Here is a 15,033-nt window from a genome sequence, read left to right as displayed (position 1 = left end):
CCCACTCCAGTATTCTTGCCAAGAAAACCCCATCGAACGTATCACAAGGCTAAAAGATATGAAGCCGGAAGATGAGCCCCTCAGGTCAGAAGGTGTCCAATATACTACTGGGGAAGAGCAGAGGGTATTTCCAAGTAGCGCCACAAAGAGTGAAGCGGCTGGGCCAAAGCCGAAAGGACACTCAGGTGTGGATGTGTCTGGTGGTGAAAAGAAAATCCGATGCTGTAAAGAACAATATTGTTTAGGAACCTGGAATGTCAGATCAATGACTCAAGGTAAGCTGGAGGTGGTCAGACATGGGATGGCAAGATTGAACATCGACATCTTGGGAATCAGCGAACTAAAATGGACAGGCATGGGCGAATTTAATTCAGGTGACCATCATATCTACTACTGTGGGCAAGAATCCCTTAGAAGAAATGGAGTAGCACTCCTAGTCAACAAAAGGGTGGGAAAAGCAGTACTGGGGTACAATCTTAAAAATGATAGAATGATCTCAGTACGAATCCAAGGCAAACCATTCAACATCACAGTAATTCAAGTCTATTGTCACGGGCTCCTTGGAGGGCTCTCTCAGTCTAATCCAGTAGCCAAGTCCAGACTCAGACAAAGGGATTCCTTTCACAGCTTTATTCTTCTTTTACAACTTAACAACTATACCATTTGCAACTAGATCTGAGCAGCACGGTACCTATGCCCTAAGTTGGAACAGTTGGTCCCCGTTTGAAAGGGAATTACTGGCAGACCCCTGAACGTAAGGACTAGGGAGAGTCCCTCCCCTTTTCCCTTGGATCCTCTGGGCGCAGCCGCTGTTTGCGCACCAACCGGGCACTACGCCTCCTTTCTGCGCCCTCCATCTGGCGCCGCTCTCTGCGTCTGCGTCACGCATCCACCAAGTCTGCTATCTGTGCTTGGTCACTCCCTGTACTTCTAACTAAACTAGGAATGCTGGTGGGAGGAATCTCTGTCAGCTGTTGGTCCTGGGAAAGAGGAGCGCGCTCCTCTCCCAGGAGCGACTGCTCTTCCTCAGAATCAGAACTACTCTGGGATTCTATGGGCTCAGTGTCCACCCTGACATCTATGCCCCAACCACTGATGCTGAAGAAGCTGAGGTTGAACGGTTCTATGAAGACCTACAACACCTTCTAGAACTAACACCAAAAAAAGATGTCCTCTTCATCATAGGGGATTGGAATGCTAAAGTAGGAAGTCAAGAAATCACCAGGATAACAGGCAGGCATGGCCTTGGTGTACAAAATGAAGCAGGACAAAAGCTAATAGAGTTTTGCCAAGAGAACACGCTGATCATAGCAAACACTCTTTTCCAACAGCACAAGAGATGACTCTACACATGGACATCACCACATGGTCAATAGCGAAATCAGATTGATTATGTCCTTTTCAGCCAAAGATGGAGAAGCTCTATACAGTCAGTCAAAACAAGACCTGGAGCTGACTGTGGCTCAGATCATGAGCTGCTTCTTGCAAAATGTTGGCTTAAATTGAAGAACATAGGGAAAACCACTAAACCATTCAGGTATGACCTAAACCATATCCCTTATGAATACACAGTGGAGGTGAGGAATAGATGTAAGGGATTAGACCTGATAGACAGAGTGCCTGAGGAACTATGGACGGAGGTCCATAAAATAAGGGGACGGCAGAGGATGAGATTTCTAGATAGCATCACCGATGCAATGAATATGAACTAGAGCATTGAGCACACTCTGGGAGAGAGCGCAGGACAGGAAGGCCTGGCATGCTATGGTCCATGGGGTCACGAAGAGTCGGACACGACTGAACGACTGAACAACAAAGAGAGGCTGTATAACTTTAAGAGAGGCTGTATAAAGCTACATAACAAGCTGAAATCAACTGATGAAGAAAATATTTCAGAAACTTTTGCTTCAAAGGAAATTCAAAGCTAATCCAGAGGATCTTGCTTAGGTGAAGTATCAGTAGGAGTTCAAGGGAAGTCTAACACAGTTTTGAAAAGGTTAGCTGTATACAGTATATAGGAGATAAGAGAGAGGGAGAGAGATCCTCTAGCTCTCATGTACCTGGTAGATCTTCCACTGAGCCCTCCTGTCTTGTGGTGCTGCTATTTAATGCCAGATCAGTCCACAATAAAACCACACTCGTTCACAATTTCATTGTGGATGAGAGGGCCAACCTGGTGTGTATTACTGAGACTTAGCTGGGTGGGGTTAAACTGACTCAGCTCTGCCCACCTGGGTGGGTATTCAGTGCAGCACCAATATAGGTTGGAGGGCTGGGCCAGGGTGGGGGAGTTGCCATGGTTCATAAAACATCCATCTCTCTCTCACTAGGAAACCATTCCACCTTGGAGCAGGCCTTGAGGGGCCATTGAGACAGATTGGGGATGCTGCTGGTGTACCACCCACCCTACTGCCCAGCATCCTCCCAGACTGAGCTGAGCTGGTAGAGGCAGTCGCAAATGTGGTGTTGGAGGAACCCAGGATGGTGGTGGTTCTGGGTGACTTCAACTTCCATTCTGAGGCTGTCTCTGGAGTTCCAGCTCAGGACCTCATGGCTTCCATGACAACCATAGGGCTGTCTCAGTATGTCATCAGCCCAACACATGATGGAGGGCACACCCTTGATTTGTTTTTTGCTCCAATTTGTGAGATGGGTAGTCTGAAGATTGGGGGAGGGGGTCCAAGTAACCCCATTGTCGTGGTCAGACCATTTCCTGGTGAGATTTGAACTTATGGTGTTACTCCCCTCCTGTGGGGGTGGGGTACCTATTTGGAAGGTCCGCCCCAGGAGACTGATGGAATCCAATGGATCTGTGGAATGCTCTCAGGGATTTTCCATTGGAGAGAGCTGGTGATCCAGCTGAGGTCCTGGCTCCACTGTGGAACAGTGAGATGTGTGGGGGGCCATCAACTTGATTGCACCTGAGTTCCCTCTCCAGCACTGTGGAGCCCATTCTGCTCCATTGTATACTGGGGAGCTGCGGTCAAAGAAACAGGCTGGACATCAGCTAGAGCACAAATAGCACAGAAGTGAAGATGACGAAGTATGCTCTAGAGTGCATAACCATGCCTATTGTGTGGCACTACGGGCCACAAAGAAGGCCTATTTTGTTGCCTCCATTACATCCTCAAGTAGCCCTCCAGTGGTGGTCCAGGGGCTGTTAATACTTTCCCCAGTAAATGGGGCCCTGGTCCCATTGAGGATCCGCTGTGATCTCTTTGCATCACACTTTAAGTGCAATGCAAAATTGCTTGTCTCCACTGCAACCTTGACCCTGTCATTAGTTCCAGTCAGGGTGTCTGATGCCACCATCTGCCCGATCTTGTGGGATCAATTCCAGTTGTTGCGGCCTGACGATGTGGACAAGGTGCTTGCAGCAATGCGACTGACCACGTGCCCTCTCAATCCCTGCCCCTCCTGGCTAATAAAGGTAGCCGAGGGGGTATGACTGGGTGGGTCCAGGGAGCAATAAATGCTTCCCTACAGGAAGGGGTGGTCCCTGCTATCCTTAACAGAGGCAGTAGTATGACCAGTCCTGAAGAAGCACACTCTGGACCCAATGGTATTAGACAACTACTAGCCAGTCACAAATACCCCCCCCCCCTTTTTTACGGAAGGTACTTGTAGGGAGTTGTAGGACTTGTCTAAACATGCATAGAATTGCGCCTTAAATGGCAAGTTGTAGATGATAGTTGAAGGACATTTTCAGTCTATACAGGCATAGGATTGCACCCTAGATTGCTAAATGGGATTGGACTAGATACTTGATTCCCATGAGAATACATTTGGAAGGTGGAAAAGGCTGCTTAAAACACCTTTCAACCCATCTCTGCCTTGATTGTTTAGGGTCATAGCTTAGTGATGGAGTGTTCCATGGTCCCGGCTTCAAACTTTGCTATCTCCATTAAAACAGTTCTCAGACAGCAGGGCTGAGAATGACTTTGAAGAACTGCTGCTGTTTGGCAGTTCACACAGTACTGGGCTGGATGGACCAATTATAAGATGGAGTATAAGGCAGCTCTTTATGTTTGTTTTCGCTAGGGGGAGACTGCATCATTCCTAGGGATGGGCAGAACACTTACCTGCCGTTCTGGGGGTGGGGGTCCACAGGGGGGGGGTAGGTGATCCATTCCTCCCCCCCCCCCGGAATCCTCTTCAGCCAGCTCCACTCTGCAGCAATTCCGTGGAGCCGCTGGCTGGCTTCGAAATGCCAGTGATATGGCCACCATGCCATATCGCTGGCTGAAGGAGACTACTGCCTGTGGATGCAAATGGCATCCAGGACGCCATTTGCGGCCATAAAGGCCTTAGGTTAAGGTAAATGCAGCCGTAAATGGCTTCATTTACCTTAAACTAAAGCCTTTACAGCTGCAAATGGCGTCTCGGATGCCATTTGCATCCTCAGTCAATCTGCTTAGCCAGTGATATGGCAATGGCAGCCATATTGCTGGCGCACTGGAGCTGGCCAGCGAGGAGGATCCAGCTGGTGAGGATTCCTCCTGGAGGCTCAGGTAGGAGATCCAATCCTCTGCAGACTTCAGCGGGCCAGATTCAATAGAATCCGGCCTCATTGGGGTGTGTGGAGGATTTCTCCAACATCCCTAATCATTCCGGTGTCCCATGCACAGTCCAGCATAGTGGTGGGAGGCACTCAATAAATATTAAACCATATTACTATTGGTAATAACGGTAAGTCATAATTGCATGTGAACAAATCCATGTACAGTAATGTTCTCGATCTGATCCCCTTTTCCTGAGCTGTCAGTGTCAAAACATGCAAAAATTACCCACTGACAGCTCAGGTAAAGGGGACCAGATTGTCCACTTAGCAACCTGATCCTCAGGGTTTGAAGTGTTGACTGACTCTTTCAAATACCAAGCTTCCATTGCACACTTGCCCAAGTCTCAGGCATGAACATTTAACACAGATCTAGCATCCACTCCTTTTTCCCGGCTCCCGTTTCTAGTAACCACAGCAGCACTTCCTGAGCAAAGGAAGGGGAGGGAGGGAACTGACAAGTTGTTTGACGCGTAGGGCATATGGCGCTGCAGGGCTAAATGAAGTAATGGACAGAGAGGATGAAATTGACAAGGATATTGACAAGAGGGGAATATTGCAAATTGCAGACGTGGAAAACAAAAACAGAAATCCACATATTGGGTCAATTCGCTACAGAGCGAGTCAATACTAGCGGCCGGGGGGGGGGGGGGGAGAACAAAATCCCCAGGGCTGAGCCAGAAAAATCCACTGAGTTTTCACCCCACCCCCCATGGAATTGTCATATTGAGCAGTGAGTTAGACTCGATGGCCTTGTAGGCCCCTTCCAACCCTACTATTCTATGATTCTATGATATACCTCTAGCTTTTACAAATATTTTGTTCTACTGTCTGAAGCTTTGTTCTACTATCTGTACCAAAGTACTTTTTGTGGGAGACAAGGGGAGGTTAGAGGAGGTTGACCTGGTGTTTAATGGGGTGCGGCTACCCCTGAAGGACCAGGTCCACAGTCTGGGGGTCATTTTAGACTCCCAGCTGTCCATGGGGGCTCTGGTGTCAGCTGTGAGCTGGGCAGCACTGTACCAACTCCATCTGATATGGTGGCTGTGTCCCTGTCTCCCTAACAATCTGCTCCTTCCCATCAGTTCATGCCCTGGTCTCCTCTCACCTAGACTACTGTAATGTGCATTATTTTATGTGGGGTTATACTTGAAGATGGTTTGGAAGTTGCAGCTGGTGCAGAATGTGGTGGCCTGCCTGATTAAAGGCAGCCATCAGCAAGACCACATCACTCCAGCGCTGAGGGAGCTGCACTGGTTACCAGTTGTTTTCTGGGCCCAATTCAAAGTGTTCGCATTGACCTTTAAAACCCTATATAGTTCTGTCCCAGTCTATCTTAAGGAGCTCCTCCAACACCACCAGGGATGCCGCTCAAAGAGATGGGCCTCTGTAGGCCTTCTGTCTGTCCCATCAGCCAGGAAAGCTAGGCTGGTGAGGACTAGAGAGAGGGTTGTGGTGGCCCCCACTCTGTGGAATTCCCTCCCTAGTGACCTCCCCCATGCCCCCTCTTTGATGAGCTTCTGCTGGGCTTTAAAAACCTGGCTATTCAGGTGGGCATTTGGGGTGGGTTAGGGTTTTTTAGAGCAGTGTTGTTTTGTTATATTGTTTTGTTCAGTTGATTATGTAAATTTGTTATTAGTATTCTGCCTAGAATGGCCAGGTACCTGGCCAGATGGGTAGATCAACTTTAATAAATAAAGAAATAAAGTTGCACATGATGGCTCATGTATCAGATTAGTTGGCTATAGGTCAAGAACCAGCATGTGCAGAAATGTCTTGCAGGTACCACATGGAAAACTGGCAGTTACTAGGCCCAGACACTTTTTATTATTATTTAGAGAGGAATTTCATAGGTGATGCAGTGGGTACTGAGGAAGCTAGAACTTTGGGTCCCTTCACTTTTCCCTTTTCTCCAACTCCTTCCTTCTCTCATTATTCCCCTTCTCTTCAAATGGTCACACCCCTTTCCCTGCTACAGCTCTTCCTTATTCCTTTCCCTGGCTCCATCCTTTTGTGACATTGATGATGATGAAGATGCCTCCTTCTCCCAAAATGTTCCTGAGCACAGCTGGGGAAGGAAATAGGGTGAGCTACTGTGGTGTAGTGGTTAGAGGTTTGGCCTGGGACTCAGGAGATCTGGGTTCTAGTCCTCATTTGGCCATGAAGCTCACTTTGGGCTAGTCACTGACTCTCAGTCCAACCTACCTTATGGGGTTGTTGTGAGGATAAAATGGAGAGGAGGATTATATACGCCACCTTGGGTTCTTTGGAGGAAAAAGAAGATGGGGTATAAATAAACGTAAAAATAAAACACATATTGTTTGCTGACTGGTTGGGATGTGCCTTTCCTCCATCCTGGGTGCTCTAATTCAATCAGGGCCCTATAATTAGAAGTATTTTCTATCAACCCCCTATTTCAGGAAAGTGGAGGATGGGAATGTATCTCTCAAAGCCAGTTACACACTTACTGATGCATTGAAACTCATGAGTGAAGCTGCTAGATTATCTTCTTACAAGAAGATGTTGCAATCTGGCTATGTAATATGATTTTGATTTATATAATCCTCTCACCTGTATGACTAATTCCCCCCCCCCAATGTTACCTGTGGGGAATTGAAGCTGAGAGACAGACTAGCAACCAAGGCCCCCCCAAATAGTCCAGGACTGAGCACAGACTGGGCCCCCAATCGAAGTTCAACACTATCTGCCACTAGATCATATTGTTTCCTGACTTCCTTGTTTGTGTGTAGCTAACAGAGCCTCTTTTTTTCTTCATGTATCCACAGAACCAAAATCATGCAGACAAAATGATGTCACCCTAGAACAGTTTAAAAAAAAAAAAAGATTTATTGATACTTAGGAGAAAGGACCATCATTGTATTTGGCAATCAGAGTACATTTGATAAGGGGCTGAGCTGCATGAAATGTGACTCCGGAGAATACTCTACACAGAAGAGTTTTGCTCCAGAACTTGAGCGTGAATAGTTGCTACCGATGGTGAGCAGCGTAGAGAGAGATCCACAGTGGCTCAGATGGCTTTTAGGCATCACTGGAAGAGAAAAGTGTGAAGAAGTGAATGGTGAGCTACTTTGTGCCTCAGTGAGAATGAATAAGCTCGCCATTCTACAATTTTATTTCAAACATACTGGCTCTGTCTATGGGTATTTTGCTCTCTGAGAGGTAAGGATGGGCAAACAAGCAATGTTTGAGATTGCCAGAATTCTCTGAATGTCATCTCGCCACTCATCCCATCCCCAATTCCCATTCATGTTTGCAATTGCTGCTCGCTCTGTGCAACCGGGAAACTTGCATGAATCGAGCAGTGATCAAATGGGAGATTTACCCAAGTTTCCCCAAATTTGCGCAACTTTCCTAAACATGTGCAACTTTCCTAATTTATGCAACTTTCCTCCATAGACTGAAGCAGGGCTGTTTCAGTCTAATGGAGGAAATTTGAGCCAATCAAACTGGGAATCGGGCACAAGACGGACATGACAACATGCTCGACAATTTACAAATATTTTCGCTGGACACGTTCTCATGCTTGCATTGTGTTCAGAGCTTTGAACAGGGCATGCTCGCATGGTTTTGTGAGCAAAAAGGAAATTCTCATACATCCCTACCAAAAGGATTTATGGATGGGGGATATAACTTTGGAAGAGTACACTTGTTGGGGGATGTACTGGAAAAAATATGATGCTATGTGTATACTCTACACATACGAATTTTGCTCCAGACCATAAATGTGAATAGTTCCTTGCTTCCAAGGGTGAGCAGAATAGGTAGGGGGGCAGAGTAACTCAGATAACTTTTAAGCAACACTAGAAGAGGAAAGCATGAAGAACTTATAGTGAACTTGTTTATGACTCATTGAGAATCTTCCAAATACTTCCCCAGGCCGTTGTACAATTTTATTTAAAAATGTAAGAAGACCTGTGCTGTATCAGATCAAGGCCTGTATACTTCGGCCTTCTGTTGGCACTCATGTGGTACTACTATGATGATACAGGCTCAGTTGATGGGCATTTTGCTCTCTGAATTTATTCTAGGGATGTCCATCGCTGTGGAATCTGGCCCTTTGGGGGCTTGACAGACTCCCGGTGAGCACCTCATTTGGCTCACATTTGCAGACCAAGCCACTGGGCTTCTCCTGAGATCTGGGAACATTTTTCTTTTAAAAAAAATCCTAAATAGAAAGTGCACAAATTGTGGGGCACAATCTGTATGGTTTATTTGTGGACATTTCTATTTATGTAAATTAAAAAAACCCGGGAAAATCCACAAGCCCAACTTGATGCAGACTGAGTTGAACCAGCTTGCAGAGAAATGAGTCAGAGTCTGGGGTGCTGAGCTGATGGAAGCTCGGTGAGTTCCACCCCCTGGATGGATTCCTCCAACATTCCTAATTTATTCATCCATTCCTTCTGCTTTACGAGACTGCTGTCTGCTGCCAAATGCTACTATTTGCTAACTGTATGGAGTGCTTGAAGTGCCAGGTTTATCCTGTACCCTTCTTAGTCAAAGACCACCCATAGAACCACTCACCAGCCAGAGAAATCAATGGCCTTCCAGGCATCAATGACCTCTGCAATACTTCCTGCCACCTTCCCATTAGGCAGTTCCAGATCATCGGCACTATTCCCATTGAAGTTCCCACAGGAGGCACACAGTTTTCCTGTTAGGCTATCACTGACTTGCACCAGCAGTTCCCCACAGGGTCGGAGGAGAACTTTTACTTCAGAGGCCAGCTCAATCATGACCCCATCCTTAGAGAGGCTTACTGACACATCTTGAGAGGTCTTTACTGGGAGTGTCACTAGGTGGCCATTTACCTGAAATGCAGAAAGGCATTGGGTTACTGCTGCATAAAGGAAAAAAGAGACCACTTGCATATGCCCCTGCTAGAACAGACACAAATGTTTTGCCTCTCCTTCAATGATCTTGAGAAGTACTTGTGCTTCCTGAACCCCCTACTGCTTCGCAATATCCAAAACAAGTCTAAGAATGGAACCTCCAAGTTTGGACACAGTGACTCACTACCAGAGGTTAGGCACAAACAACACAGAATGGCTATTGCTATTAATCCCTCACCGTGAGAGACTGTCAGGATTGCCCATTGCCTTCTGAATCCTCCAGTAGCCAGAATCAACACACAGAAAGGGCTGCTTTCCAAGGCTTTAATTTCATTCAGCCTAACAGATGCTAATTGCCTGAGACTCAGAGGAAATACAAAGGAACAGCCTACCAGGGGTTTCTAAGAGTTAGGACATCAGTTCATCTCTGTTTGGGGAAAAGTGCAGCAACTCTCTGAATTTAAGGAGTAGGAGGGTAAGGTCTCCCCCTCTCTTGGGGCCTTGGGGCACAGCTGTTGACATAGAGCCAATTGGGCTGAGCACCTGAGCTCGGCTCCCACAACCTCTTGCTTGTGCCTGCGCCTGTGCCTCATGTCTAAAAGCTCAAGTTGTCCCTCCCTTTCCATGCCAGGGTCACTGTTGCTCCCAGGAATGTGAGCCAGGGGGGTCCCCCCCTCCAACTGCACCTCTGAAACCTGAGAGAGTTCCTTTCCCACATATTGTATCTCCTCCTCAGAATCAGAACTGCTTTGGGACTCTATGGGCTCAGATCCAACCCTGACAGAGACTAACCAATGAATAAGAAGCTCTTCTCCTCCCTCCTTACTGTTGGAGAGGTGACAACATGTGAATAGTGACATAGATGAATGCATTATTAATTGGTCTGCTTCAACAGTGGACCATAGCTTCAACAGTATGTAGGAATGAGCGAACTCACCTCCGTCCGGGTTCTCTGGATGCCTACCGAGCCCGTGCCCCCACGGTCCCCGGACCATGCTCGAGCCCCTCCCATGCTCGCAAGCAGCCTGCACTCACCTCAGTGGCCTTGTCAAGCTCCACTGTCACCATTTTTTTGAAAAATAAAATGGTGACGGCAAAAATGCACATGTTTTTGTATGTGTGAAAATGTGCACTTTTGCAAAGGTGCACATTAGTGTTTGTGAAAATGTGCATTTTTTGGAAAATGCTCATTTTTGCACATACACAAATACCCAATTTGCAAAATGCGCATCTTCACATGTGTGCAAATATGCGCATTTTTGCAATCACCATTTTATTTCTCAAAAAATGGTGACCGCAAAGCTCAATGAGGCTGTCGGGGTGAATGCAGACCAAGTGCGGGCAGAGGGCAAGCGGGGTCAGGGGCTCGGCGAGCCGAGCTCGGGGGTGCGGGCAGGAACAAGTCCGCTGGATTCCCGGACTGAATTGGATGCCCATGCCATCCCTAACAGTAGGCCTCTAATTGCTCTGCTCCAACAGTAGATGCAGGTGTAACCTATCTTATTGGTTTGACCTTTGTTTTTTGTTTTTTCTTCTTCTTTTTCTCACAGTTCTAAGCACCTTCTTCTCTTAACTCCCTATTTGTGTTTTTCTGCTTACATCATGCTGGGTAACATTCATTGCAGTGTTTTTGTGTGTGTGTTGTGTTTTTTTTGCAGTAAAGGAGTTATAAAATGCAACTTTGCTATGTGTGAGAGGCTTCCCCAGCTCTGTAATACTCTGCTAAAACTTACTACCTCTATGCGATGCAAATTCATTTCTTGTCTTCGGTACCTTTTGTTGCCTTTTCTGACTTTCTCCTGCCATGGTTCTTTTTCTACCTGGGGGCTTCCGCCCTGATCAGCAACCCTTCTTCAAATCCCCTACTTCAGACTCATATCATAAAGTTATCCCCCTCCCCATAAGATAGGCAGAGTAACTCATTTCCTGTAGGACTGCTTGAAGCCTGACTGAGTCAACAGAGGCAGGCACCACACCCAGATGAACTGACTCAGTGTGAGGCACATCCAGATGAAATGTGCCCAAGTATCCTACAGTCTTGCAACCATTTCATCAGATCTTTGCTCCTATCTGGCCTTCATCCAGGGCCAGCAATGTCGGCATCCTTGGGCAACAGCCAGGGACCACTGCTGATGCTTGCCCTGCCCACCACACCTTTTTTTCCCTTGGTTTGGCACTCCACTCTAGCCCCCATTTTAATTTCCCACAATGCCCTGACATAGCGTTTCTTTGGGGCACTGTAGGAAATTAAACTTGTGGCTAAACTCCGCCACGCAGTGGTGCTTGCACCACTGGCCTCCCCACTGCCAGTTAGACCTAGTGGGGCCCACTGATTGGGCCCACTAGAAGGCACTTTGTCAGCTTTCCCCTCCCCCCTAAAAGCCTGGAGCAGTCCCTGCCTCTGGCTTTAAGGTGATTGCACCTAGCCCTTTCCAGCCTTGATCTACCTGCACTTTGCTGCCATGCAACTTTGGCTTGGCCCATCACTGCTTGTTCGTTGATTGCTGGGCCCCTGATCTCTCTCCCCTCATCCCATCCTTAAATTATCCTTCATAACCTTTAGATTATATATGGGAAAATGCAAGGGCTGTTCTCTATGCAGCCCACAGAGCTGTGGGGTGCCCTGCCCACTTTCCCTCACTACTCAGCTGAACAGCCATCATCTAGGTGATGGGAAACAGAGAGGTTGCATAGTAGATCTCTGTGGAACACAGCCTGCCTTCCACTTCTGCATTGCCCCTGACTTTTCAGTTTTCATTTTGATCTGGAGTGGCAGTTTTAGAATAGGGTCACATGTCCTTCCTTTAAAACAATTGGTCATAGAATCATAAAAGAGTAGGGTTGGAAGGGGCCTATAAGACCATTGAGTCCCACCCCCTGCTCAATGCAGGTATCCAAGTCAAAGCATCCCTGACTAGGAATGGACGAGCCCATCTCCGTCCGGGGTGGGGGAGCTCGACAAGCTGCCCCACACAGCTTGCGCAGCCCGGGCCTGCTCAGCAAGCTTCCTTGCTCGCCCCACCTGCCCGCGAGCTGCACAAGACACCCCTCTTCCTAGTGCCGGCTGTCAAAGGTTGGCCCAGGAAAGAGGGGCCTCAGCTCAGCCAGCCCCCAGCCTCTTGCCCTGGCTTTCTCTAGAGGAGGCCAGGGTGTGAGCGCTGGGGTGCTGCCGTCGCCTCTCTTCTGTGTGCCGCCTGTCAAAGGCCAGCGTGGGGAAGAGGGGCCTCGGCGCAGCCGCCCCCCACCCTCTTGCCCTGGCCTCTAGCAGGTTGGGGGGCGGGAGAGAAGAGGATAGGTGCCTCCTTCTCCCCCCAACCTGCTACAGTGGTGGTGGCAAGGGACAAGCTGGTCGTTTTCTGTAAGGCCAGGAAAACTTACGGAAAATGACCAGTGTTTCCCATGCCGCTGCCACTGTAGCAAGGATGGGGGAAGGAGGAGAGGCGCTGCCTTCTTCCCCTCTCCTTGCTGAGGGAGCGGGCGCCTGAGCGCTTGCCCCACTCAGCACACCGCAAGTCAGGCAAGAGCTCAGGTCTGCGAGCTGGTGTCCGGGGGGTCAAACCAGCAACTTCTCGGTGGGCTTCGAGCCCCAACTGGACGCTCGCGACATCCCTATCCCTCACTGATAGCTGTCCAGCCTCATCTTGAATGTCTCCAGTGTGGGAGAGCCCACTACCTCCCTAGGTCATTGGTTCCATTGTCGTGTTGCTCTATGTTTTTCCTGATGTTCAGCTGGAATCCGGCTTCCTGTCACTTGAGCCCATTATTTCATGTCCTGCACTCTGGGATGATCGAGAAGAGATCCCGGCCTTCTCTGTGACATCCTTTCAAGTCCTTGAAGAGCACTATCCTATCTCCCCTCAGTCTTCTCTTCTCAAGGCTAAACATGCCCAGTTCTTTCAGTCTCTCCTCACAGGGCTTTGTTTCCAAAGGTCCATCCTATCTGATCCATCCTATCCTGATTTGGGCACTTACCCATGTCTCCTTGCTCTTTTTCACAGTGATGAAAACTCCTTGGAAAAATACATGTATTGTTGACACAGCTGCCAAATCCCACTCCTTGCATTCCTGGACAACCGCTATGATCCTGAACCAAAAGGGGTCATATTCATTGCAAAGGGAAGCCATATCATAAACCCCTTTGTAGAGTATCTCCCCAGAGACACCATCAAAGGAGGTCAGCCGTGCACCAGGGATGACTATGCACTCGCCCTGCTGGCCCATGCAACCACGCACTCCATTATGAACAGTGCATATGTCTCCTTCCTGGCAGCTAGTTTCCTCACAGATGAGCTGGCTTGATGTGTGACAAGTGCAGTTCTTCAGACAGCCTTCTAAGACAAGACTTTCTCCAGCCTGCAATGTTTACAGCAAAAAGGGAGTAAACATTAACAATTAAGATGCAAACTTTTGCGAATTGACAGTGAAGCAGAGAGCCTCTGCCAAACATACCCTGCAATCTCTAAAGGAAGAACAAAATACTGTGCCAGTAGATGCAGTACAGCACATTAAAAAAATCTTATGATTATTCTGTATATCTGAGAACCAGGTGGGTGGCTACAAGAGAGAGGGCCTTCTCAGTGGTGGCACCCCATTTTTGGAATAAACTCCCCAAAGAGGTTCTCCTCACACCTACATTATCTTTTCGGCACCTGGCAAAGACCTTTCTTTTCTCCCGGGCATTTTAGAGACCTAGTTCTAGGTTATGGCTGTTTCATCAATTGCTGTGCTGTTTATTGTTTTGCATTATATTGCGTTTTATTCTTTTAAATATTTGTATTGCATTTTGTATTTTTAACTGTGTTTTAAAATGGCATTTTAGTTTTTTAACCAGTTGTAATCTGCCCAGAGAATATCAGTTATTGGGCGGATTAGAAACGTACTAAATAAATAAATTAACTAATATATATTATACAAAATAAGAGTAAGATCCTGAAAAGAATTCTATCATACAATGAAGTGATGGGCTGCCTGCCCCCTCACCCATTCAATTTGGAACTGATCTGATCAAAACAAGTTTGGGGAGGGGCCGTAGATCAGTGTGACAGAGCACCTGCTTTGCGCATGCAGTAGGTCCCAGGTTCGATCCCCGGCTTCTCCAGGTAGGGCGAGGAAAGAATCTTGCCTGAAACCCTGGAGAGCCGCTGCCAGTCAGTGTCAACAATACTGGGCTAGATGGGCCAAGGATCTGACTCAGTATAAGGCAGATTCCTATGTTCCTAAGTTCTTTTGGAGGATACTGTGATGCATCCCTCTGGAGCTATTGCCCTTCTCAACCTGGATGGGACCCTTTCTACCACCTACACACCAACTACACGTTGCTTCTTTTAGGCGGGCGTGCTGGTGGTGGCAGAGGTGGCCCCCTCCAGGCAAAGGCGGGCCGTCTTGGCTGCTTCCATGTATGTGTGGCTCATCCAAGGCATCTAGATTAGGGGTGCATGAGAATTTCATTTCTGTTCACAAATCATTGGCATTTGCCCCATTCGCAACTTCAAATGTGAACCGATTCCCCCCCAAGCTCACACATCATCATCATTTTATATAGTGCCATCAGTGCAGATGGCAATAAAATGGCAAATCCCTGCCCCAAAGGCTTGCATTCTAATTAAAACCAAAAGGAAGGGA

General features: G+C 47.7%; 1 protein-coding gene across 1 annotated transcript in view; it reads right to left on the bottom strand.

Annotated features, from left to right (window-relative positions):
- Positions 1-7,380: 7,380 nt before the first annotated feature.
- LOC146337918 (IgGFc-binding protein-like) overlaps positions 7,381-15,033 on the bottom strand; it is a 66,574-nt gene continuing 58,921 nt past the window's right edge. Inside the window, exons 21-23 of the mRNA XM_084816337.1 lie at positions 13,384-13,764; positions 9,104-9,390; positions 7,381-7,607 (exon numbers count right to left, since the gene is read on the bottom strand). Of these exons, the coding sequence (XP_084672463.1) occupies positions 7,598-7,607; positions 9,104-9,390; positions 13,384-13,764 (678 nt within the window). The 3' untranslated portion in view covers positions 7,381-7,597. The remainder of the gene's footprint in view (positions 7,608-9,103; positions 9,391-13,383; positions 13,765-15,033) is intronic.

The sequence above is a fragment of the Heloderma suspectum genome, chromosome 10, assembly GCF_057233095.1.
Source record: "Heloderma suspectum isolate Gila_16-S chromosome 10, 16-S_ref, whole genome shotgun sequence".
Classification (NCBI taxonomy): domain Eukaryota; kingdom Metazoa; phylum Chordata; class Lepidosauria; order Squamata; family Helodermatidae; genus Heloderma; species Heloderma suspectum.
Note: the sequence above shows the minus strand (reverse complement) of the source record. Positions and strands in the feature narration are given on the sequence as shown.